This window comes from Rhinatrema bivittatum, chromosome 9 (assembly GCF_901001135.1).
Source record: "Rhinatrema bivittatum chromosome 9, aRhiBiv1.1, whole genome shotgun sequence".
Taxonomy (NCBI): Eukaryota; Metazoa; Chordata; class Amphibia; order Gymnophiona; family Rhinatrematidae; genus Rhinatrema; species Rhinatrema bivittatum.
This window is the reverse complement of record NC_042623.1, coordinates 214,714,451-214,738,226: the sequence shown is the minus strand read 5'-3', so window position 1 is coordinate 214,738,226 and position 23,776 is coordinate 214,714,451. Positions and strand designations below refer to the sequence as shown.

General features: G+C 44.7%; 1 protein-coding gene across 1 annotated transcript in view; it reads right to left on the bottom strand.

Moving 5' to 3' along the window:
• AADAC (arylacetamide deacetylase) overlaps positions 1–23,520 on the bottom strand; it is a 73,623-nt gene extending 50,103 nt beyond the window's left edge. Inside the window, exon 1 of the mRNA XM_029616182.1 lies at positions 23,303–23,520. Coding sequence (XP_029472042.1) covers positions 23,303–23,440 — 138 coding nt within the window. The 5' untranslated portion in view covers positions 23,441–23,520. The remainder of the gene's footprint in view (positions 1–23,302) is intronic.
• Positions 23,521–23,776: the final 256 nt, after the last annotated feature.

The following is a 23,776-nucleotide window of genomic DNA, read 5'->3' as shown; positions in this document are numbered from 1 at the left end:
CCCCACCCCCACCCCCATTCACTGTGCTCAAGTTTGCAGTTCCTGTGTTAAACTAAACGTTTTTTTTTATCACTAGAGTAGAATAAAATAAAATGAAGTACTTTGTGTATTAAACTAAAGAAACTTTACATAACATGAAATTAAGTACTTCTCTATATTCTACTTTAGTGAAACAAAACATTTAATAAAGAAACTTGCAACCTGAGCTTCAAAACATTAACATACTATATTTATTTATTTTTATTTAACAGTTTTATATACCGAAATTCTTGTAAGGGTTTACAAATCAGTTCGGTTTACATTGAACAGAAAACAGTGCTTCGGTAAATGAAAGCAATTACATAGAACATTAACAGAGCTTCAAATGTGAACAATTACAAAGAACTAATAATAAATATCTTATTAACCAACAAACAAGCAGAACAACATTTAACATTTGTACAGAAAACAGTGTCCCAGAGAGAGTAAATATAATACATCCGTGGTCGCAGAGGCTTAGGCTTAGGTCTTGAACTAAGAAACAGAAAACTAGGGGTTGACGCTAAGGTATTGCACCAAATTGAAATCATGGAACAGAGGGGCATATAAGGGTGTCACTGTACAATATAATAAACGGCTAGTGGGGTGAGGAATAGGTATGTGAACCGTAGTGAAGGCAACAGGAGCTAAGTAGAGGGGCAAAATCTGGACATGAAATTTTTTTGACTAAGGAGATATAAATGAATAGGAAAAACTAAACAAAAAACTTTATTATTAATTTATTATATTTACAGTGGTTAAATTTAAAGAGCAGGCTGAGGCTAGACTGGCTACTGGCTAGTGACTACCGCTGGCACTGTCACTGCTGCAGCCTGCTGGCACTTTTTTTCTCTTTCTGGCTAGTGCGCACTAACAGAAAATGATACAATTTGACACTTTTCAGGTCAGTTAAGGTCAGTTAGGAATGAATATGTTTTCCTATTGGCTGCCCACTTATTTACTGATGTCACCAAGGTTCCAACTGAGGTGATGGTTTAATATATGGGGGATGGGAAATGGAAACGGTTGGTAGCTTGACAAAGGGAAGGGAAGGGGGAGGTGAAGGGCCAAGCAGTCCCACTCCCTAGTCTCTGAAGGACAGATCTCTTCAGAAAATCAGAGCTGCTGAATGCAGGGGCGGTCTCCCCCTTCACATCCCTCTTCCCCCCCCCCCCCCCCCCCCCCCATTCACTATGCTCAAGTTTGCAGTTCCTGTGTTAAACTAAACTTTTTTTTCACTAGAGTAGAATAAAATAAAATGAAGTACTTTGTGTATTAAACTAAAGAAACTTTACATAACATGAAATTAAGTACTTCTCTATATTCTACTTTAGTGAAACAAAACATTTAATAAAGAAACTTGCAACCTGAGCTTCAAAACATTAACATGCTATAGAAAAACTAAACAAAAAACTTTATTATTAATTTATTATGTTTACAATGGTTAAATTTAAAGAGCAGGCTGAAGCTAGACTGGCTACTGGCTTGTTGCTACTGCTGGCACTGTCACTGCTGCAGCCTGCTGACACTTTTTTTCTCTTTCTGGTAGCAAAATGGCCACGGGGGACAGCACCAAGCATGCGTGGCTTAGTGTGCACCTCTAGCTAACGAACATTTCCTCAAATGTTACTTTAAACCATTAAGTAACAATTTTTGATAGTGCGCACTAACTCGAGTTAGTGCGCACTAACCTTCCGTTAATGTGCACTAACTCGAGTTAGTGCGCACTATTCAGAAAAATGATTTTTTTGCAAAACAATCATGCCGAGCAGATTTTTTTCTCCCCCCAGCCAATCCAGATCGTTAAAATGATCGGGCACACGATTCACATCCCTAGTACTGAATGACAGTGTGCTACTGAGGTTGACATTGCTCATACTGAGTGCGTCTTTACTCACCCTTGGAGACGAAGGCCTGCTTTTTCATAGCAGAACTCTATACAATCTGCAAGCCAGTTAGAGAGACTTTGTTTGCCTACTGCTTTACCTGGTTTGTTTTTATCGAAAGAAACAAAGAGCTGAGTGGATTTCTTGTGGACTACAGTGTGGTCTAGGCAATATGCAAGTATGTGTTTACAGTCTAAGGTGTGCAAAACCCTCTCACCTTGGTGAGAGTGAGGTCTTGGGAAGAATGTGGGCAAGATTATGGACTGATTCACGTGGAATTCCGTAACTACCTTGGGAAGGAATTTAGGGTGAGTACGGAGTACCACTTGGTCATGTAAGAACCTTGTGTAGGGTGAGTATGTGACAAGTGCTTGTAACTCACTAACATCTAGCAGATGTAATAGCTACTAAGAAGAGAACTTGTTTCCATGTAAGAAATTTAATATTACAGGAATCCATGGGTTCAAAAGGAGAATGCATGAGTCTTGTTGGTACTACATTAAGGTCCCATTCTGTAACTGGTGGCCATAATGGGGGTTTAAGGTGAATTAAACCTCTCATAAATCTACTGACAAGGGGTTGCGCTGATATTGGTGCATCCCCTATTGTATGATGGTAAGCTGAGATAGCACTTAAATGTACCCTTACTGACGTGGTCTGGAGACCAGAGTCTGAAAGGTGCCAGAGATAGTCTAATAAAGATGATGTGGGGCAGGAAAAAGGATCAATACTTTTCTGTGCACACCACATGGTGAATCGTTTCCACTTAGACCGATAGGTTTTTTGTGTGGAAGGTTTACGTGAAGTTACCAGCACTTGAGACACATTAGTTGAAAAATTGAAGGGTTGTAGGATCAAGCTTCGAGACTCTGGGACTCTGCTTGATACTCGCCCGCAGGAGACCGCACGTAAGTCCAAGTGGCTCGGGTCCTCACAGGCTCCTCCTGGGGGGACCTCGGGCTTCCAGTGGTGAAGATTCATCTGGTCTCCTGCGCTGTGCTGCCTCCCAGCTCCGACCTCCACTGTGATCCTTCCCACGGTGCGCTACATCTGTCCCAGCCAGCTCAAGGGTCCACAAATCCAACAGGAGGTGACTTCCTCCTTTCCTCAGGTTGGGATGGCTCAGACAGTACATCTTCTGATGAAGAATCTGTGTTTTCCTCCTCCCAGGTGTCTGATGAAAGGTGTCGTGGGGGAGTAGAGTGAGGTATAAACAAAGGCGATGGCTTTTACGGTGGCATCGATGGAGGAGAAAAGAGCATCGATGGAGACACCGGAATTCTCAGCTGAGAAATCCCAGGTGATCCTGGAACAGGTTCAGGCATGGGAGAAATCCTGGAGACTTCGTCTTCACTCATGGATTGGTATTTACGGTGTCTTTGGTTGTGCGGGGAGAGCACCAATGAGGGCATTGAGCTTCAACTGGATTGGTGCAAAGATTGAAAGGTCCGGTGTCGGTATCGGCATCAGTACCGGCATCGGCAATGGTATCGGCTCGGATGGTATCGAAGGTTGAAGGTCTCGGAGAGTGTCTTTAACTGCCTGGCGGATAAACCCATCCATTTCCTCCCCTATAGCTGGTGAGGTCAGAGCAGTTATACACCGGTAAGTTATACAAGGTAAGTTATACAAGGTGTTCCCCACCGGTAAGGGTGTCGGTACCCGACACCCTTACCGGTGGGGAATACCTTGGAGTGAGAGGCATCGAGAGTATCGATGACTCTTCCAATTTGCAGATGATACAAAATTATTCAGAGTAGTTAAATCACAAGCAGACTGTGATACATTGCAGGAGGACCTTGCAAGACTTGAAGATTGGGCATCCAAATGGCAGATGAAATTTAATGTGGACAAGTGCAAGGTGTTGCATATAGGGAAAAATAACCGTTGCTGTAAGTACACGATGTTAGGTTCCATATTAGGAGCTACCACCCAGGAAAAAGATCTAGGCATCATAGTGGATAATACTTTAAAATCGTCAGCTCAGTGTGCTGCAGCAGTCAAAAAAGCAAATAGAATGTTAGGAATTATTAGAAAGGGAATGGTTAATAGAACGGAAAATGTCATAATGCCTCTATATCGCTCCATGGTGAGACCACACCTTGAATACTGTGTACAATTCTGGTCGCCACATCTCAAAAAAGATAGTTGCGATGGAGAAGGTACAGAGAAGGGCAACCAAAATGATAAAGGGGATGGAACATCTTCCCTATGAGGAAAGGCTGAAGGTATTAGGGCTGTTCAGCTTGGAGAAGAGACGGCTGAGGGGGGATATGATAGAGGTCTTTAAGATCATGAGAGGTCTTGAACGAGTAGATGTGACTCGGTTATTTTCACTCGAATAATAGAAGGACTAGGGGGCATTCCATGAAGTTAGCAAGTAGCACATTTAAGACTAATCGGAGAAAATTCTTTTTCACTCAACGCACAATAAAGCTCTGGAATTTGTTGCCAGAAGATGTGGTTAGTGCAGTTAGTGTAGCTGGGTTCAAAAAAGGTTTGGATAAGTTCTTGGAGGAGAAGTCCATTAATGGCTATTAATCAATTTTACTTAGGGAATAGCCACTGCTATTAATTGCATCAGTAGCATGGGATCTTCTTAGTGTTTGGGTAATTGCCAGGTTCTTGTGGCCTGGTTTTGGCCTCTGTTGGAAAGTTGGAAACAGGATGCTGGGCTTGATGGACCCTTGGTCTGACCCAGCATGGCAATTTCTTATGTTCCATTCGAGACCTTTTCAGCGATGTTTCCTTTGGCATCGATGGTGTTCCCGGAATCGATGCGACATCGGGTGTCGACGTCCGTCGATGAAGATGGCGATGCTTTTCCCGATGGTCGGTGCTTTTCTTCTCAAGCACCAATGTAGATTTCACTGATGACCGGGATGGAGTTGGTGATAATCGGTCACCGGATCCGTCAGGGCGACCCTTTCGAAAGACTAATTTTTTAGCTGATCCAGCTAGAGGAGACTGAGTCGATTTGGACATCGATGGTATTAATTAAATATGGAAGAGATGTTCCATCTTTTCCTGACTGGCCCGCCTGCCCTTGGCCGTCATTTCAGTGCACTGTGGACAGGTGGAGACATTATGGGATTCAACCATGCACAGCATATACTCGACATGCAGGTCGGTGATGGACATAATGCGAGGGCAGTTTGAGCACTTTTTAAAACCCGTTGCCATTATGAAGGCCGGACAGCTGTCGACAGCCTTCTGACAGAAAAGTTCTGTTTAACTGGAATCGATCAGGAAAACACAAGTACTCATCGGCCGGTGAAGACAGGGAGACCCCTATGAAGGGGATTAAATGAGAAATTTAAAACTTTTTTTCTCTTAGTATTTTGTGTGAGAAAAGTTACACAGGGCTCCTTCACTGGGATGCTAACGGCAGCGTGGAAAAACAAAGACTGAAGGGAGACCCCTGTGGCCCGAGGGATCATGGCATGCTGGGCATGCTCAGTGGGCTCAATATGCCAGTCAAAAGTTTCTAGAAACTTTGAAAGAAAGTTTTCCGTGATAGGGCTCCATCCAGTGATGTCACCCATATGTGAGGACTGTCATCCTGCTTGTCCTGGGATAAACACAGTTCCCTTTGAGTGTACCTTCTGTAAAGAATTATAAACTGCAAAAAACCAGGGCATGTTCATATTTTTGTGTAGCCCCAGCCATGTGGAATGCCTTTCCATTAGATATAATGAAGATAACAGATGCTAAAATGTTTAAAACGTGCATTTTGACCATGTTTTTTCAGAAAGCATTTGGATATTGACAAAGTTCATGTTAATGTGGTGGTTATTGCATATCTGTATGTGTATTGATTTTATTGATACATTTTATGTGATTTTATGGATGTTATTTGTAAACCACACTGAACATAGTTATGTATGGAAGTATGAGGCAAATAAGATTATTAAATAAATAAATAAACCAGGAAATTCCTGAGGTATGGAAGCAAGACAGAATGGTAGCAAGATGCCCAAGGTGTACTGTAAGGAGTAGGGCACCAAGGCACAGCAACAGCTAAACTGAGGTAGTAAACTGCTTGGAGCTGAAGAAGGAGAAGTAGGCATTTAGATAGGATGAGAACCAATCAAATTGATGTTACCCTGATCCTGACATTATGCTTTGGGGGGCCCCAGATTCTACACTTTAGGAGTCTTGCTGCCACTGTCCCTTGCTTCTATGCCCTTTATGCTACACAGTTGGTAGTCTTGCTTCCACTCTGCCTTGCTACCCCGCTCCCAAGACTGCACTTTAGGGGTCTTGCTGCTACCATGATGTACCAGTTTGGAGGTATTGCTGCCATTCTCCTGATGTATCACCTCAGGGGTTTTGCTGCTACTTTTGTTGCCATACTCCAGACTCTACACCTTGGGAGTCTTGATGTCATTCTGCCTTGCTGCAGTACCTTTTAGCTACAACATAGGGGTAATGCTGCCACTTTTCCGGGCTGCTATCCCACTTATGCTATACCTTGGTTAATTTTCTGCTATTCTTCCTTGCTGCCTTAGCCCTGATGTACCACCTTAGGTGTCTTGTTACCACTCAGTCTTGCTGTGTTGCGACCGTCAGTCGCAGACGGCTACGACCACTCTGCCTTACCCCTTTTTCTCCCCTTTCCCTCTCTTTGAGCAAGATGACTGTCTCCGGTGCTGAGTGCCGTGGGCCTCGGTATTCTCAGACAAGCTTGGGCATCCCCATCCACCATGCTCACTCCCGTGGCCTCCTAGGGTGAGAGCACGCACAACTCTGACGCTCAAGTACATGTCATGGTGGGAACCTCGGGGGCGGCCCCACCTCATGACGTCAATACCTCCGGGTATAACTAGCCTCCACTTCCGCTACCAAACTGAGTAAGCAAAGACTTCGCTTTGCTACTCTGCCTACTCTGAGCTGCTAGCTTAGATGCCTCCTTTGCTAAGGGCCTCACTCCAGCAGAAGCTCTAGACACCTGCTCCTCGGAGGTCTCTCACTTCCAACTTCCCTTCAGGGTCCTCACTAACCTAGACAACCGCTCCTCGGGGGTCTTTTCTCTTATTCATTCCAGGATATTGGACCATTGGGTACTCGGTCCTCGAGGGCCTATCTTCTTCATATCCTGCACCACGGACCTTCGGTCCCACCATTCTACTATCAGGAAGATGCTTTCACTCTGTGAGTACCTTTACGAACCGGCTCTGTGGGATCCTGCCTATCGTGAACATCTGGGTGAGACTATACTTCTGATCCTATTGAGCATATTGGCACCTCATGGATCAGTGCCTTACCTTCCTGCATTACCATCTATTTACAGCAGTACAATAAAGACTCTATCCATTCTGTGTCTGCTAACTGTGTCAGCCTATCGCAGCAGGTTCCCCACGGAGCTCCTGCCCAAGGGTGGAGTCATCTCCACTGCGACCAAGGGTCCTCAATAGCTCAAACACAAGAGAGTATTAACTCCATGGACTCAGCTCAGCTCGCAGCCCTGCAGGCCATTCCTAGCCTAGCCCAGCAGATTACAGAACAACAAAAGTCTTTGGAGAACCTTGCTACTGCCTTCAATCAGTTACACGCTCAACTGAACTCCTCAGCTCCTTCTGTGAAGGAATTGCTGTCACCAGTGGTAACCCTTAAGACCACTGTGCCTTTATCAACACCTACCCATTTCATGGGTGAAGCCAAGATGTGCAGAGGGTTCATCAATCAATGCAGCATGCATTTTGCCTAACAGCCTACCCTCTTTCCCACTGAGGCTTCGAAGACCACCTACATCCTGTTGTTTCTTGAAGGACAAGCCCTGACCTGGGCTTCACCACTATAGAAATGTGAAGATCCTATTCTGGATGACCTATCAGGATTTCTACAACTTTTTAAGTCTGTGTTTGATTACCCGGCTCATCAGACCATCACTAGATCCACCTTTCTCAACCTTCAGCAAGATAACAAGCCACTTACAGACTTTGCTATTGAATGTAAGACTCTAGCATCTGAACTGCATTGGGACACTGGATGCTTACATGCTATATTCATGGAGGGTCTCAACTCTCGCATAAAGGACGAACTACTGGCTCACAATTTGCCTGAATCCCTTGAGTCCCTGATGGAACTAGCAGGGAGAATTGACCGCCGTATCCGCGATCGTACTCCAGAGGCTAAGAGTCCACAAAAGTCTACAGTGGGGGCTAACCATCCAAACCTTGTGCCTATTGCTTTCAGCTTACCGTCTGCACCCCAAGAGGAGGAAGAGCCCATGCAACTAGCCAAAGCCACTTGACCTCTAAGGAGAGACGTTACCGCAAGCGCATGGGCCTGTGCATGTACTGTGGCCAATCGGGTCATGCAGTCCAAACCTGTTCCATTTGCCCGGAAAACTGACAGGCCTGGGATCTGCAGGAGGACTTCTTCTGGGCCTCACCTCTCCTACTCCTCCATTATCTTTACCAGTATCCCTGCTCTGCAGAGGACTCGAGTTTCAGACTCTCGCTCTCATTGACTCTGATGCCAGAGGTAATTTTATTCTGAAGTGCTTGGTCAAACATCTGAGGATTCCTACCACACCAATAGAGAATCTTCTGCTATTGTCATCCATCCATGGAGAGCCATTTCCTGGAGAAGTTTCATTGATCACCCAGGCCATTGGCCTGCACACTGGAGCCCTACACTCAGAATCAATTTCCTTTCTAGTATTGGAAAAAGCCATGCATCCGGTGGTGTTGGGTCTGCTGTGGCTTCAAGACAATATGCCACAATTCAATTGGGCTACCTTGGAACTGTCCGGTGGGGACCAGAATATCATGGTCGGTGCCTTGCTGAAGTTTCACCACTCATCTGCATGCCTACCACTCCATCATTACCTGGCTTACCTCCACAATACGCCTCCTTTCAGGATGTTTTCTCTAAGCAAGCAGCTGATGTGCTTCCTCCACACAGAGAGTTAGATTGTGCCATAATTCTGAAGCCAAACTCTGAACCTCCCAAAGGAAGAGTTTACCCTCTTTCTGAAGCTGAGACCAAAGCTATATCTAGCTACATACAGGAAAATCTACAAAATGGATTTATCAGACCTTCCAAATCTCCTGCTGGTGCAGGCTTCTTTTTTGTAGGAAAAAAGGATGGCACCTTATGCCCTTGCATCGACTACTGGGGTCTGAATGAGATTATCATCAAGGACAGGTACCCCCTGCCCTTAATATGTGAACTGTTTGATAGACTCCAAGGGGCCAAGATGTTCTCCAAATTGGACCTAAATCGAGCTTACAACTTGGTACGTATTCAAGAAGGAGACGAATGGAAGACTGCTTTTAACATCAGTGATGGACACTTTGAATACCTCATCATGCCCTTTGGTTTAAGTAACGCACCTGGTCTTTCAAAATATGATGAACGACATCTTACGGGACTTGCTGTATCAATGCGTAGTAGTATATCTTGATGATATACTGATCTTTTCTCAGGATCTGCAAAGTCATCAGGAGGATGTTAAAGTCCTAAGATTTATTTATTTATTTATTGCTTTTTATATACCACCGCTCATCAGAGATATTGCGTCGGTGTACAGAGAACAAAAACGTACGCCGGAGCGTTATACATTGAACAATATAATAATAGTTGAAGTTTTTTACATAAAGCAAGCAAATAATAATAAAAACAACAATATAACAAATAATGCAAATTTATAATGGTAACAAATATAACTTAAATTAACGGAAAATCATGGGGAGGTTGGGAGGAAAAAATATAATTTGGAAGTGAGAAGCGAGGAATGGCGATGCAACTTAGAGAAAGCATAAGGACGGAGAGAAAGGCACAAATAGAACAGAGTACCATCTTTACGCTAAGCTTGAGAAGTGCGAATTTCACAAAGAAGCTGTACCCTTCCTGGGATATATCGTTTTGAAGAACGGTTTTCAAATGGACCCCAAGAAACGAGAGTTTCCGGGACTGGCCTCAACCCACAGGCCTGAAGGCATTACGTCGCTTCTTAGGATTTACCAATTACTACCGATCCTTCATTAAAAACTACTCATCATTGACAGTCCCTCTAACTGCTATGACCAAGAAGGGAGCCAACCCTGCCAATTGGTCTCCTGAAGCCATCTCAGCCTTCATGAGGCTTAAAGAGGCTTTTCAAAAGAAGCCGTGTCTCCGCCACCCTGACCCACACCATCCTTTCATCATGGAGGTTGACGCATCCGACGTTGGTGTGGGGCGGTTCTAAGTCAGTACAGCAAATCTAATGTGCTCCATCTTTACTCCTTCTTTTCTAGGCGATTCTCACCTGCTGAGAGAAACTATGGGATAGGAGACAAGGAGCTCCTTGTGATCAAACTGGCTTTTGAAGAGTGGTGTCCCTGGCTAGAAGGCGCACAACACAAAATAGTAGTCTACACAGATCACAAGAATCTAAAGTATCTTCGACATGCTCAATGACTCAACCACCATCAGGCAAGATGATCCCTGTTTTTCAACAGGTTCGATTTCCTTCTGAAATACCTTCCAAGAGAAAAGAACACTCGAGCTGATGCCCTATCACGCTCCTTCTCACCTCAGGATGTGCCAGATGAACCCCGTCATATTATCGATCCCGCAAGAGTGGTTCTCACAGCCACCCACACGGTATCTGCTGGGAAGACGGTGGTGGCCAGAAGTTTAAGAAAAAAAACTGTTGAAGTCTGGCAGGCCATCCTGGACAGAGTCGCACCTTAGTAATGTTACAAAGATACTATTGGTGGCCAACCATGAAGAAGGATGTGCAAGCATTCGTGGGTTCCTGCGCTGTCTGTGCCAAGCAAAAACCATCACCCGGGCGACTTTGGGGTCTATTACAACCTCTACCATCACCGGATGAACTTTGGACCCATATCACTACTGATTTCGTGGTGGACCTGCCATCATCCAGCGGCAACAATACCATATGGGTTAACGGTCGACCGTTTCTCTAAAACGGCACACTTTGTAACATTACCAGTATTACATCTTCCGTCTTCATGGGATGCCCAAACATAATCCTATCCAACAGAGGAGTTCAATTTACTGCAAAATTTTGAGAGCATTATGTCAGAAGTTTGACATTGCTTTAGATCTAACCTCTGCCTACCATCCTCAGTCTAACGGTCAAACTGAGAGGATGAATAGGATGCTGAAACAATTTCTGCGATCCTATGTCAACTTTAGTCAGAACGACTGGACTGAACTACTGCCGTGGGCAGAATTTGCCATCAATTCACATCCTGCTTCTTCAACGGGGTCTTCCCCTTTCCAACTTGTCTACGGGAGACAACCTTTACCTCCGCTGCCTATTCCATTGACAGTAGCCTCTCCTGCTGCCCAGACATCTGCAGCAGAATTATCCTAGCTTTGGAGGCAGACGAAGGAGATCCTTTTCAAAGCAGGACAAAAGGCAAGGAGGACCTATGATGCCCATCATCAAAAGGCACCCCAGATCCAGCCAGGCAACAAGGTCTGGTTAAGCACAAAATACCTCCGAGTCAAGCTCCCTTCTGAAAGATTTGCTCCTCGCTTTGTGGGACCTTTCACCATCCTTCAGTGATTAGGAAATTTAACATACAGTCTCAAACTGCCTCCATCAATGAAGATGCACAATGCATTTCATGTATCTCTACTAAAGCCAGTGATACCCTCCAAGTTCTCCAGAAAAGAACCAGAGCCCACCAACCTGGACACAGAAGATGACATTGAATATGCTATAGATGACATCCTTGATGTACGTAAAAGAGACAAGACATTGGAGTACCTCATTTCTTGGGAGAACTATGGCCCAGAGGAAAACTCCTGGGACCAATGGACAATATTACAGACAAGGAGATGCTATGCCAATTCCACCTGGCACACCCACGCAAGCCCAGACCACCTGGAATAAGTCTTGGAGGGGGCCCTTTGAAAGGGGGCACTATTGCGTCTGTCAGTCGCAGATGGCTGCGACCGCTCTGCCTTACCTCTTTTTCTCCCCTTTCCCTCTCTTTGGACAAGATGGCTATCTCCGGTGCCGAGTGCCGTGGGCCTCGGCGTTCTCAGACCAGAATGGGCATCCCCATCCACCATGCTCACTCCCGTGGCCTCCTAGGGCACGAGTGCGCACAGCTCTGATGCTCAAGTACACGTCATGGCGGGATCCTCGGAGGCGGCCCCACCGCATGACGTCAGTACCTACGGGTATAACTAGCCTCCGCTTCTGCTACCAAACTGAGTTAGTAAAGACTTCGCTTAGCTCCTCTGCCTGCTCTGAGCTGCTAGCTTAGATGCCTCCTTTGCTAAGGGCCTCACTCCAGCAGAAGCTCTAGACACCCGCTCCTCAGTGGGCTCTTGCTTCCAACTTCCCTTCAGGGTCCTCACTAACCTAGACAATCGCTCCTCGGGGGTCTTTTCTCTTATTCATTCCAGGATATTGGACCATTGGGTACTCGTCCCTCAAGGGCCTGTCTTCTTCATATCCTACACCAAGGACCTTCGGTCCCACCATTCTACTATCAGGAAGACGCCTTCACTCTATGAGTACCTCTATGAACCGGCTCCCAACTCCACCCACTAGCCGCGGCATTGCCCGCACTGCGGGTTCCTGCCTATCGAAAACATCTGGATGAGACTATACTTCTGAGCCTGTTGAGCGTATTGGCACCTCGTGGATCAGTGCCTTACCTTCCTGCATTACCATCTATTTACAGCAGTACAATAAAAATTCTGTCCATTCTGTCTGCTAACTGTGTCAGCCTATCGCAATAGGTTCCCCACAGGGCTCCTCCCCGTGGGCGGAGTCATCTCCACTGCAACCAAGGGTCCACAGTGCCTTAAACACAACATGCTGAAATACTCCATACGCCTAAGGGCTTAGCTGTTGCTGTGCCTTGCTGCCCTGCTCCTTACAGTACACCTTGGGCATCTTGCTCTCATTCTGCCTTGCTTCCATACCCCAGACTTTACACTGTGTTGTTTTCTTGCCACTGTGGGTGACTGCTTTGCATTATTCCTGTGGGCTAATGTAATAAAACCCATGCTAAATTTTTAGCATGGGTTTTATTTAACGTGTACTTTAAAAACAGGGGTTCCCATTAGAGATGTGAATCGTGTCCTCGATCGTCTTAATGATCGATTTCGGCTGGGAGGGGGAGGGAATCGTATTGTTGCAGTTTGGGTGTTTAAAGTATCGTGAAAATCGTGAAAATCGTGAGCCGGCACACTAAAACCCCCTAAAACCCACCCCGACCCTTTAAATTAAATCCCCCACCCTCTCGAACCCCCCCCAAATGCCTTAAATTACCTGGGGGTCCAGCGGCGGTCCGGAACGGCCTCCTGCAATTGAATCGTGTTGTCTTCAGCCGGCGCCATTTTTCAAAATGGCGGCGCAAAATGGCGGCGGCCATAGACCAACACGATTCGACTGCAGGAGGTCGTTCCGGACCCCCGCTGGACTTTTGGCAAGTCTTGTGGGGGTCAGGAGGCCCCCCCAAGCTGGCCAAAAGTCCCTGGGGGTCCAGCGGGGGTCCGGAAAATGATCTCCTGCCGCGAATCGTTTTCCGTACGGAAAATGGCGCCGGCAGGAGATCGACTGCAGGAGGTCGTTCAGCGAGGGTCCGGAACCCCCGCTGAACGACCTCCTGCAGTCGATCTCCTGCCGGCGCCATTTTCCGTACGGCAGGAGATCGACTGCAGGAGGTCGTTCAGCGAGGGTCCGGAACCCCCGCTGAACGACCTCCTGCAGTCGATCTCCTGCCGGCGCCATTTTCCGTACGGAAAACAATTTGCGGCAGGAGATCGTTTTCCAAACCCCCGCTGGACCCCCAGGGACTTTTGGCCAGCTTGGGGGGGCCTCCTGACCCCCACAAGACTTGCCAAAAGTCCAGCGGGGGTCCGGAACAACCTCCTGCAGTCGAATCGTGTTGGTCTATGGCCGCCGCCATTTTTCGCCACCATTTTGAAAAATGGTGCCGGCTGAAGACAACACGATTCAATTGCAGGAGGCCGTTCCGGACCGCTGCCGTTCCGGACCACCGCTGGACCCCCAGGTAATTTAAGGCATTTGGGGAGGGGTTCGGGAGGGTGGGGGATTTAATTTAAAGGGTCGGGGGTGGGTTTTAGGGGGTTTTAGTGTGCCGGTTTTCCTGCCCTCCCCTTCCCCCGATTTACGATTTTTTGACGATAAATCGGGGGAATTGGTATTGTATCGTGGCCCTAACGATTTTTGACGATTTAAAATGTATCGGACGATATTTTAAATCGTCAAAAAAACGATTCACATCCCTAGTTCCCATGGGTTGTAGTAAGCTAATGCGATGCAAATCTAGAAGTTTAAAAAACCATGCTAATTGGAAAAACATGCTAAAATGTGAGCTAACCTTAAAAAATCCACACTAATGCAGAAAAATGCTTTAAAAAGTGCTTTCAGACAGGAGTAAGGAGATAAGTGCATGAAGCTGGAAGTAGTATGATCAAAATGACCTTGCATGCAAGATTGGAACTGGGCATCCTGATTTGGGCACAATCTCACACCCAGACAAACTATGCTTTGTTTATCTAACTGTAGGTACTTTCCCCAGAGAGCTTATTCTTTTATTTTGTTTTCCATTCCTTGTCAAAATGGTCTTGAATGAGAGAATGTGTTCACAAGTCGGGATGCACAGCACAAATCTCCATGCAATACTATCTTGGCAAGACATGGCAAGAAAAATCAAAGCATAAGCTCGCTTGGGAAGGCACCTTCAGGTGAACAGAATGCACTTTGGGGCTGTGCATCCAACTTTGGTATCCGGTTCAGTTGTAGATATCCCCCCAAGACAGTTTATGCTTTTTTAAAGTAGCTGTAGGTGAGTACCTCAGACAGCTTATACTATTCCTTGCTAAAATGGCTTTGGATGCAAGAATTTGTTCTTGAGTGGGCACTTACAACTAGCTGAACAAAGTGTAAGCTCCCTGGGGTGGGCATCTACAGTTAAACAGTATGGTAAAGTCAGGATGCACATCACCGGTGTACTGTTCAGCTGTAGGTGCCTGCCCACAAGAGTTTACACTGAAAATTAAATGCCTGGGTCCGAGGTGGAGTAAACTCATATTTCTGGTGGCCAAAGTTATTCTATTGTTGTACCCAGTCTGGTAGAGGCAGCAAGACACTATCACACTGGACACAGCAATAGTATAACATGGCCACCAGAAATGTGAGTTAAGTTTTACTCCAGCTTTGTCCCAGGAGTTAAATTTCCAGCAATAAAAATGTTTGCTTTAAGATGTCTGCCTTTTAATGCACCTCCCTGCATTACTAGGGAATAGGTAATACCTTCTTTTACATGGCATTTGCATGCACCCGTACTAATTTTAGCACTGATTTTTACTCCTGGTTTAGCGTGCATTTTTTAGGAGTTAAAACCCCTATCAAATAAGAGAGTTAATTTACCGCAGAAAAATGTACCCTGGTATCTTGGGGTCTTCATGTCACTCTTGGTGCTTCTTTGTCCCTCTGTGCCTGGGAGTTTTTTCTGCCACATTTTCAGTTTCATTCCACCTTCATGGTGCCTTAGAAAATTCATGCCAAACCTGGTGTCATTTTTCCTCTCTTGTGCTGCTTTTGGTGGTTCATGACAATGTTATCAGTGCTCTCTTTTGAAGCCTTGGGATGTTCCTGCTAAATTTGCTTCTGATTTGCTACTCTCACGGTACCTTGGAGAACTTCTGTCACTGCTAGTTCCCTTGTGCCCCTTTATGGTGCCTTAGACTATTCGTGGCACATTTGGGAGCTCTTTGCTACTTTCTTGGTGCCTTGGAGTTCTCTTCCCTTTTTTCTGATGATGGCTGCCCCCATGTTCGTTTAGAATTGATTAGAAAATCTCAATTTTAAAGCTCAAAATAGGCTATACTGCTTGACCCATTGACTTTAATGGGAAACAAAAACAAATTGCACAAATAAACTAAATTTTATTTTCCTTTAAAATGAACCAAATGAGCCAAATAAATAAACAACCCGGAATGAAAATTTGCTTCTACACATCCCTATTCATTATACCACCTTACTTTCACTGCAGATGTATAGTAGCTTTCTCTGCAGATACATCCAGGCTTTGGTTAACATTCATTTGAAAGAATATTTCCCTAGAAAATATGGAAAATCCTCCAGCCTTAATAACATACAGACATGATCTATTGAGCAAGTCTTTTTCATTTTGTACTTCCTGCAAATGGTATTGTAGAACATGAGAGAATGAGATGAGAAAGAAACCTTCTCACAATTTTTGCTGTATTTTTTTTTCTGTTGCCATTTCAAATGTATAGTGCAACTGACACCTCTAACTTGTTTTATACATTAGATACATATATGGGATTGCATAAGAGATTTTATTAGAGTGTACAGTTTTAGTGTGTAACAATGATGTTTGAATTCAGATTTAGGGTTAGATGTACTAAAGATCTTTTCCCCACAGAGACAAAATGGGAAAAACTGTTTAGTGAATCTGGCCTTTAATGTTGGGGACATCAGTGCCTGCATTCCCTAGCTGGTGAGCAGATAGTGGCTGCAAGGCACTATCGGTAGTGTGGTATGGTATGGTATGGTAATGCAAACAGTTTTGGTCTGTAGACTGAAAATGCATGTTAACTATCAATTCACAGCCATCTCCCTCGTTGTGCTGGCTCTTTCATTAGTTTTGTATACTTGCATTATTTGACACAAAATTTGTCTCAGACTTCCTTCTTTTTCTCAGACACATGTTCTTTTCTTACTCACCATTGCATCTCAAAGATTATAATACTCATGGAGCTGTGCTCCATTATTTTTCTCATGTGCAATTGATTCTTCGCCCTGCAAACAACCTTGTCACACTTCAAGTGGCAGATAACTCTTGGACTTTGAACAATTCCTGCTGCTGGTAAAAACAAATACTGACAGACCCAAGACAAAATGCATTCTGGATGTGTGCAATATGGCTTTCTGATTCTCTGCCTGCTGCTACTGGCACTTTCACTCCCTTTTTCACTCTGAAAATGTTGGGTCTTTCTGTTCTTGCTGGCTAGTTGCCTGGGTAAACTGTTGCACCACTTGGACTGGTTGCCTCCCAATATCAACATAGTGCTGCTCCATCTTCAGATTTACCTGCTTGTGTACTTATTTTCAGTTTTCATAGGCTCCTGACCCAGGGTGCCTTATAAGAACAATGCACGGGGAGGCAACAAAATGGTACAGAGCCAAGTGAATTATAAAGTGTTTTAGATTTCAGATTTTTAAGCAGCAGTATGAGCAAGTTTTAAAAAGGGTTTTCTTTTTTTTTTTTGCCAGGACTAGAAAAGAATGGAAATATCTTGAATGTTAAGATGTAATTTACTCCAAGATAGGGAGCAGAAACAGAAAATGCACAAAAGGGAAAGGAAGTCAGCCAAGCACAAGGGATGAACAGGAGAGTATCAAATGGGGGAGCAGAGATTACATGGAATAGCAATGAAGAAGAAGAAGCCAGGCCATGACTACATCTAGAAAAGCAGGGGCCCGATATTCAAAGCCTGATCCAAGCTATTTAGCAAGATAAGCTAGGTTTATATGGCTAAGGTATTGTTGTGCGTCCCGGCCGCGCTAGACCTGTGCCCAGGTCTGCTCACCTCTCCCTCGCTCCAGTGGGTCCTGGTCCAACCTCTCCCACGGCTGCAGCCAGCTCCCTGCGCCGCAGTGCCTTGTTACGGTGTCCCCAGGCCCTTTGGGGCCTTCGACCTCCCAGCGCTCCTCTCGGTGTGGCTCTGCATCCTGCTCCGCATCGGGTCCGCCCCTAGGCATGCGTGCGCGGACCGCCCAGCCCTTTAAAGGGCCCAGGGCAGGAAACTGCTCCATGGCGCTCAACGATGACGTCACTTAACCTCAGTATATAAGGCAAGGCCCTTTCCCCAGAACCTCGCCTTGGCAATTGGGTCATCACCTCAGTGTGAAGCTAGCTGCCGTCCTTGTTCCTGTGCTTGTTCCAGTGTTCCTGTGTTCCTTGTTCCTATGCTTGTTCCAGTGTTCCTGCGTTTGCTCCTGTGTTCCCGTGGTCCTTCCTGTGTTCCAGCATCTGCTCCCGAGTTCCTTCGTTCCTGACTCCTGTTCCATGTTCCACTACCCAGGTTGTACCTTCTAGGACTGATACCCGGTACTGACCTCGGCCTGTCCCTGACCTCGCTTGGACTGATACTTGGAACTGACCTCTGCCTGCTTTTGACTACGCCTGGACTGATACCTGGAAACAACCATCGCTTTGGCTGACCATCCTCGGACGTATACCCTGGCTTTGACCCTTGCGCTCCATTCGGACACTCTCTTTGCTCCTCCTGTGACCATCAGGCCTGCCTGCTTTGATACTGCCCACGGCCTTCTTCGAGCTGGACCACTAGGCGCTGCCTATCCTATCCGGAGGACCTTCAGTTCCTGCCTTGTTCCCATGGTCTCTGGTACTCTCGGTTCCAGTCTACCTCGTCTGTTCACCGACAGCCGCGCACCCCTTCTCTTGGTGGGCACACTTCTCCGTCATCTCTCCGGGAGACCCCCAGAGGCCCACCTAAGCCCAGGCAGTCCGGGAATCCAAGGGCTCAACCCGCGGAGCCCCTGGACCATTATTGGTGAAGTTCCTGTCAGCCTTTGTCTCCTTGTGTGCTCCACCTCCAGCGCAACAGGTATCAGCCGCTGACTATGTGCTTACATTCAGCAACCACCACTAAGCCATATAAGTCCCTTATATGGCTAAAAATTACACACACAAAAAGTGGGCGTCTTCTGGGCAGATCAGGGATGGAACAAGTGAGACATATAACTTGTACAGCTAATTTCCAATATTCAGAGTTAGCTGCAGAAGTATTTATTTATTTATTTATTTATTTATTTATTTATTTAAGTGTTCATATTGAGGCAGATCCAGGTAGCACCGGCACATCTATGTGCGGGTGCTACCTGGCACATGCACATGGACATGCCGATTTTATAACATGCGTGCGCCGGGGCGTGCATGTTATAAAATATATGGGCCACGCCCACATACATGCCAGATTTTATAATCCGCGCGAGTGTGTGCGGGGCGGCGCGTTCAAGGGGGGTAAAATATTGCAAATTCGTACGGCGATGAGATTGGGGGTTCCCCCAGTTCCCTCCCATTCTGCTCCAATTTAGGAGCGGAATGGGAAGGAACTTTCCTACCCCCTACCCTAACCTTCCTTCCCCTCTCCTCCCCATCCTCTATATCCCCTTTTTTTTTTTTTAACTTTTTTTTCATCAAGTTACTTCAGGGCCCGACCCAAAGTAACATGCACATGCCGGCAGCCGGCTGGAGCACAAGGCTCCAGGACAGCAATATATGGTGCTGTCCTGGCCCGCCCCGCTCCATCCCCGGTCCCCGGTCCTCCCATTTGTCAGGGCCCGGCACTTATGCGTGTATCACCACTTACGCGTGTGGCCGGGTCCTTTTTAAAATGTGCGAGGTATGCGCAGGGCCCGGACACACACATAAGTGTCGATTTTTACACACGTGGCAGATTTAAAATCCGGCCGATTCTGCTTATAACAATCAAATACAAATTACAGACATAAAACAAAAAACTGTTCATGCTCAGCGACAGTACCTGGTATCAGGAATTTAGCAGTCTAGCTCATATGCCTGCCTAAATAAGAGTGCCTTCAAATACTTTTTAAATAAATTAACATCAATAATTGTTCAGAAGACCAGGGCCAACGAGTTCCACAATATAGGACCAGTGACAAAAAATTATCTTGAACGTGTCTCACTCAGTCGTGCTGCTTTAACTGTAGGAATTGAAAGAAGATGTTTATCTCCAGACCTTCAAAGCCGAGATGGCACATATGCCCATAACTGATCTGAGAGGTAACTGGGCCCATCAAGTTCCAGTGACTTATAGACCAAAATAAAGATTTTAAACTTAATCCTATATTCACTTGGGAGCCAATGAGGCTCTTCCAGTATTGGTGAAAAATGCTCCCAATTCTGGGTCCCAGAGATCAAATGGGCCGCCGAGGTTTGCAATTCCTGGAAAGCTCATAATTGACCAGAGGGAAGTCCTACAAATAAAGAGTTACAGTAGTCAAGGATACACAGCACGAATGTTTGAATGACAGTTCGAAAATCAGAGGCGTTCAAGATAAACGTGTAAGTATACATGCCCTGTAGAGCAGGTCAAAACTTAACCGGGTAGACTTATCCGGAAGGGATGGTAACTTTGAAACAGGTGCGCATGTGGGCGCGATCATTGGCTCACACCCAGGAGGCTGTAAGGTGAATGAGTCCATCCCCCAACACACACACACACACACACACCTTCCCACAACACGCACACACATCCCCCCTTGCATGCACATACATATGGGGAAGGAGGGGGAGAAAGTGCACATGCACACACTATCACATTCATATAGGAGAAGAGAAGGAGAGAGGGTGGGTGGAAAATATGGATGATTTCTGCCTCCCCAACACCCGTACACACTCCACTCACCTTCTGATACCACTTACACATCCACCATTCACAACCACAACACATACACACCATTATCACACACACGACTGCTTCAGGGGCTAGGGTGTTGTCAAAACCCTGGAAGTGTTGGGTGGGCACGTTCCACAACTAAGGAGCACACATTGAACAGAATGTTGCCACGAATCTATTATGGTATCAGATGTGCAGTCTGATGACGTTGTCAGGCCTCGGCAATGAGAGGGTCCATAGCTGTGGCCCACTCACCTCCCCATCCTACCCATAAGGATGTGCCTGATGGGAGGAGAAAGAGGGGAGAAAAGAATTGCTGCCCTGTTTGGCAGATTGAAATTGTAACTGGGGTGGGAGTGGGGGGTGAGCTGGGTGGCTTGGGACTTTAAAAACCAGAGCAGACCCGGAAGTTGCCCCTTCTTTTTCTTCCCATGCCACTGACAGACAATGCCCCTATCCTCCCATATTTTCATTCAGTAGGCTTCCAGATGGAAACTATATGTCCGGGTAGAATGTTATTTGCATGCTCTGTGAGCCTATCCTATGTTTGTAATTACTTTTTTTGCATTTATATTCTTTGATTTATATTCTTTAATTTTGGCAGCTTTGGAGGGGGAGGAGTACCCGAGTCAGATTGGGGGGAGGGTCAGAGATACCAGCACTTCCCACGCATGGCCAGATGACGTGTGTCTGGGTCAGAGCCACCCCAATGTGGGGTCAGACTGGTAGTGCCTGATAGGACATAGGGCTGACAGCCTTCCTTGCACATGGGGGGCTGTAGTACAGCCTCATGTAAGGATGGTCAGGTAGTCCAGAGGTCTATTCCTGATGGGTCCCTATCTGTGTTTTTTTCTCCTACCACTTTCGTCTTCTACCATCACCAAGTAATGATTCCAGTAAGGAGTTTTTTATCTGTTAGATTAATAAAGCTGTGGTTAAATTGATTTCATTCAGGATCTGTGTTTGAAGTTTTTATAATGTAAATTTACCAGTATGTATCAAAAGGTGGGTGAGGCACTTTCACCTGATGATGGGTTTGTCACTACTGCCTTGCTTATTTGTTTTTATTCTTTTAAAACCAATGGAAGGTCATGCTGGAAAAACTGGTTTAAAATACTTATCACGTAATAGAATTTACCAGTCCTTTTGCAAAATTCCTCTTTTGAAAGCTGCTGGAAAGACTGCAATAAATCTAAAATTCCTATCTTCCTTGTTTTTTTTTCTAGCTGCTCTAATATTTATGTTTGACATTTTCTTGTAGTAAATCTTTCTTTTTGTTCTTAAAGCCTGAATCTCCAAATCTGATATCCTAGAACAGTATTTCTTTAATCTTAAAATTCCTCCAAAACATTTAATATATTTGGCAGATAACAACTGGGAAGCCAATAGTAAAGAACTAGAGGTAGATTTTAAAAGTGTTGCTCGCACAAAAATGGCCACATATGTGCGTGAGCAATGCAAATTTTAGGAAGCTGGGAAGAGCACACATACATGTGTTCAGAATAAGGAGGGACTGAAATGCATAACCACAAATTTTGTAAAGGCAGTGTGCATATGTTGCCTGTGTAACTGATCTCATCCAAAAAAAAAAAAAAAAAGCTCTTTCCTCCCCCAGAATGCCTCTCCTCAATCCAGCTGGATCCAGCACATTATGAAACCCCGCCTGTGCTTCCAGCCAGACTGAGGGAGGGCAGCTTTATCCAGATAAATGGCTTTAAATACTCCTTGCACACCAGGAAGAAAATACCATTTAAATATGGATTTTACTTTTTCTACCCAATTCCATGCCCACAATTTTAAAAGAGCTAGGCATATGATGGTGCAAATTAAGGCCGCTCTGCTGTTACCTTCATGTGTGTATAGAATTCTCCTTTGTATGGAGAATAAATGTGTGCCAGACTGAAGTGCGATCATTGTAAAAGACCGTGCTTCTGGTTTTATTGCCACAAGAGAACAAAGATTACTGTATAAGGTTTGCTAAGGCTTTTTTTCCCATTCTGTGCCTATAGGAAAAAGGTTTAGTAAATCAGGCTGTAACTTTATCAGTACTGATTCTCTTTTTTTACAGAAACTTTGCTCTCTATATACATATGCTTTACAGCCTTTGTATTGATTTTACTTTGAATTAGTACTTATTTCAGTAGCAACTTTACAAAATTTTCTTTTGATAACAATTAGAGGAAATTTTTTTTTCCAGAAATAATTTTCAGTGAAAGTATATAAACAAAGGAGGTAGTTAAGGCAATATTAAAGAACTGTGATTTTAATTAAATATTTTGTACATAGCTAAAAGTGCCAGGTTTAACTAGAATTATCTTATTTTTTTTCACCAGAATGCTAGAACATTTGCATAGGCATACAGCACATTTCAATAGCATTATAATATGGTCTATGCTTGGCTATACAATCAGTCACACATTCTATTTTTTTACACCAAGAGATAGAAATTAATTGAAACATCTGTCACAGAAAAGTGATCAGAAAATTCCAATCTATTAACATGATGGATTTTCATAGGTTTCTATATTTATGCCTTGGTACTTCATTGCATGGATTATGCAGATCTTTACAATGCATTAAAAGCAAGTCACTTAGTACAGCCTGGTTTAATTTCAGTAGCTGAGTATGCACCGTAAACATGATCAAAGAAGAAAGTTATTTATGACCAGTAATGCATGATAGGCTTTATTTTGAAAAGTTATCAAACACTTGTAAAATTGATTAGATTACATACTGACTTTTTTTTTTAAGTAAATACACATCTTCTATAAACCTAACAAAATCATTTTTCTGTATTTTTTAAGTGCATAGATGACTGCTTGAATGTCGATTTAACTCCCTTTTTAGAAACAGAGCCATATGCACACAAATCTGAAGGCTAAACCATGCAGTAAGTCACTAACAGAAAACTGGCAAGTTGGTTTAGCATGCAGGACCCACAGCGTAACTAAACTAAATACAAAACTTACCATGTGCCCGACACTTCTCAGAACAGTATCCAAAATCATCACTTTCCAGCCCTCCTCAATGTTTTCAGGCAGCGGTCTATAAACATAGTAGGCTATCAAAACAGAAGCAAGCAGAAAGCAAAGTAATTTAGTTGCCATGTTTCTTTTCTTTCCGGATACAGACAAGAATTAAAGGCTCTCACTGAGTCTAATAGGTACAAATCAGCACACACTCATGGGGCAAAGTTAATCTGTTCTCATGGTTGGAACCATGCCCAGGTATTCATTTGATTACCATGGTACAGCGTAGATGGGTGCACTCTCACATTTTTAGCATTTTTTTTTTTAACTGAAACATGTAGAAGCAAAACAATTATGCACATGTGTTATTTGTAATAAATGTGCATATTTAATGTGCATCTTAAGTGTAACAACGTTAACACAAATTCAGGTGCCCAATAGCAGAGATGATTTGTATACATCAGCATTTTGCCC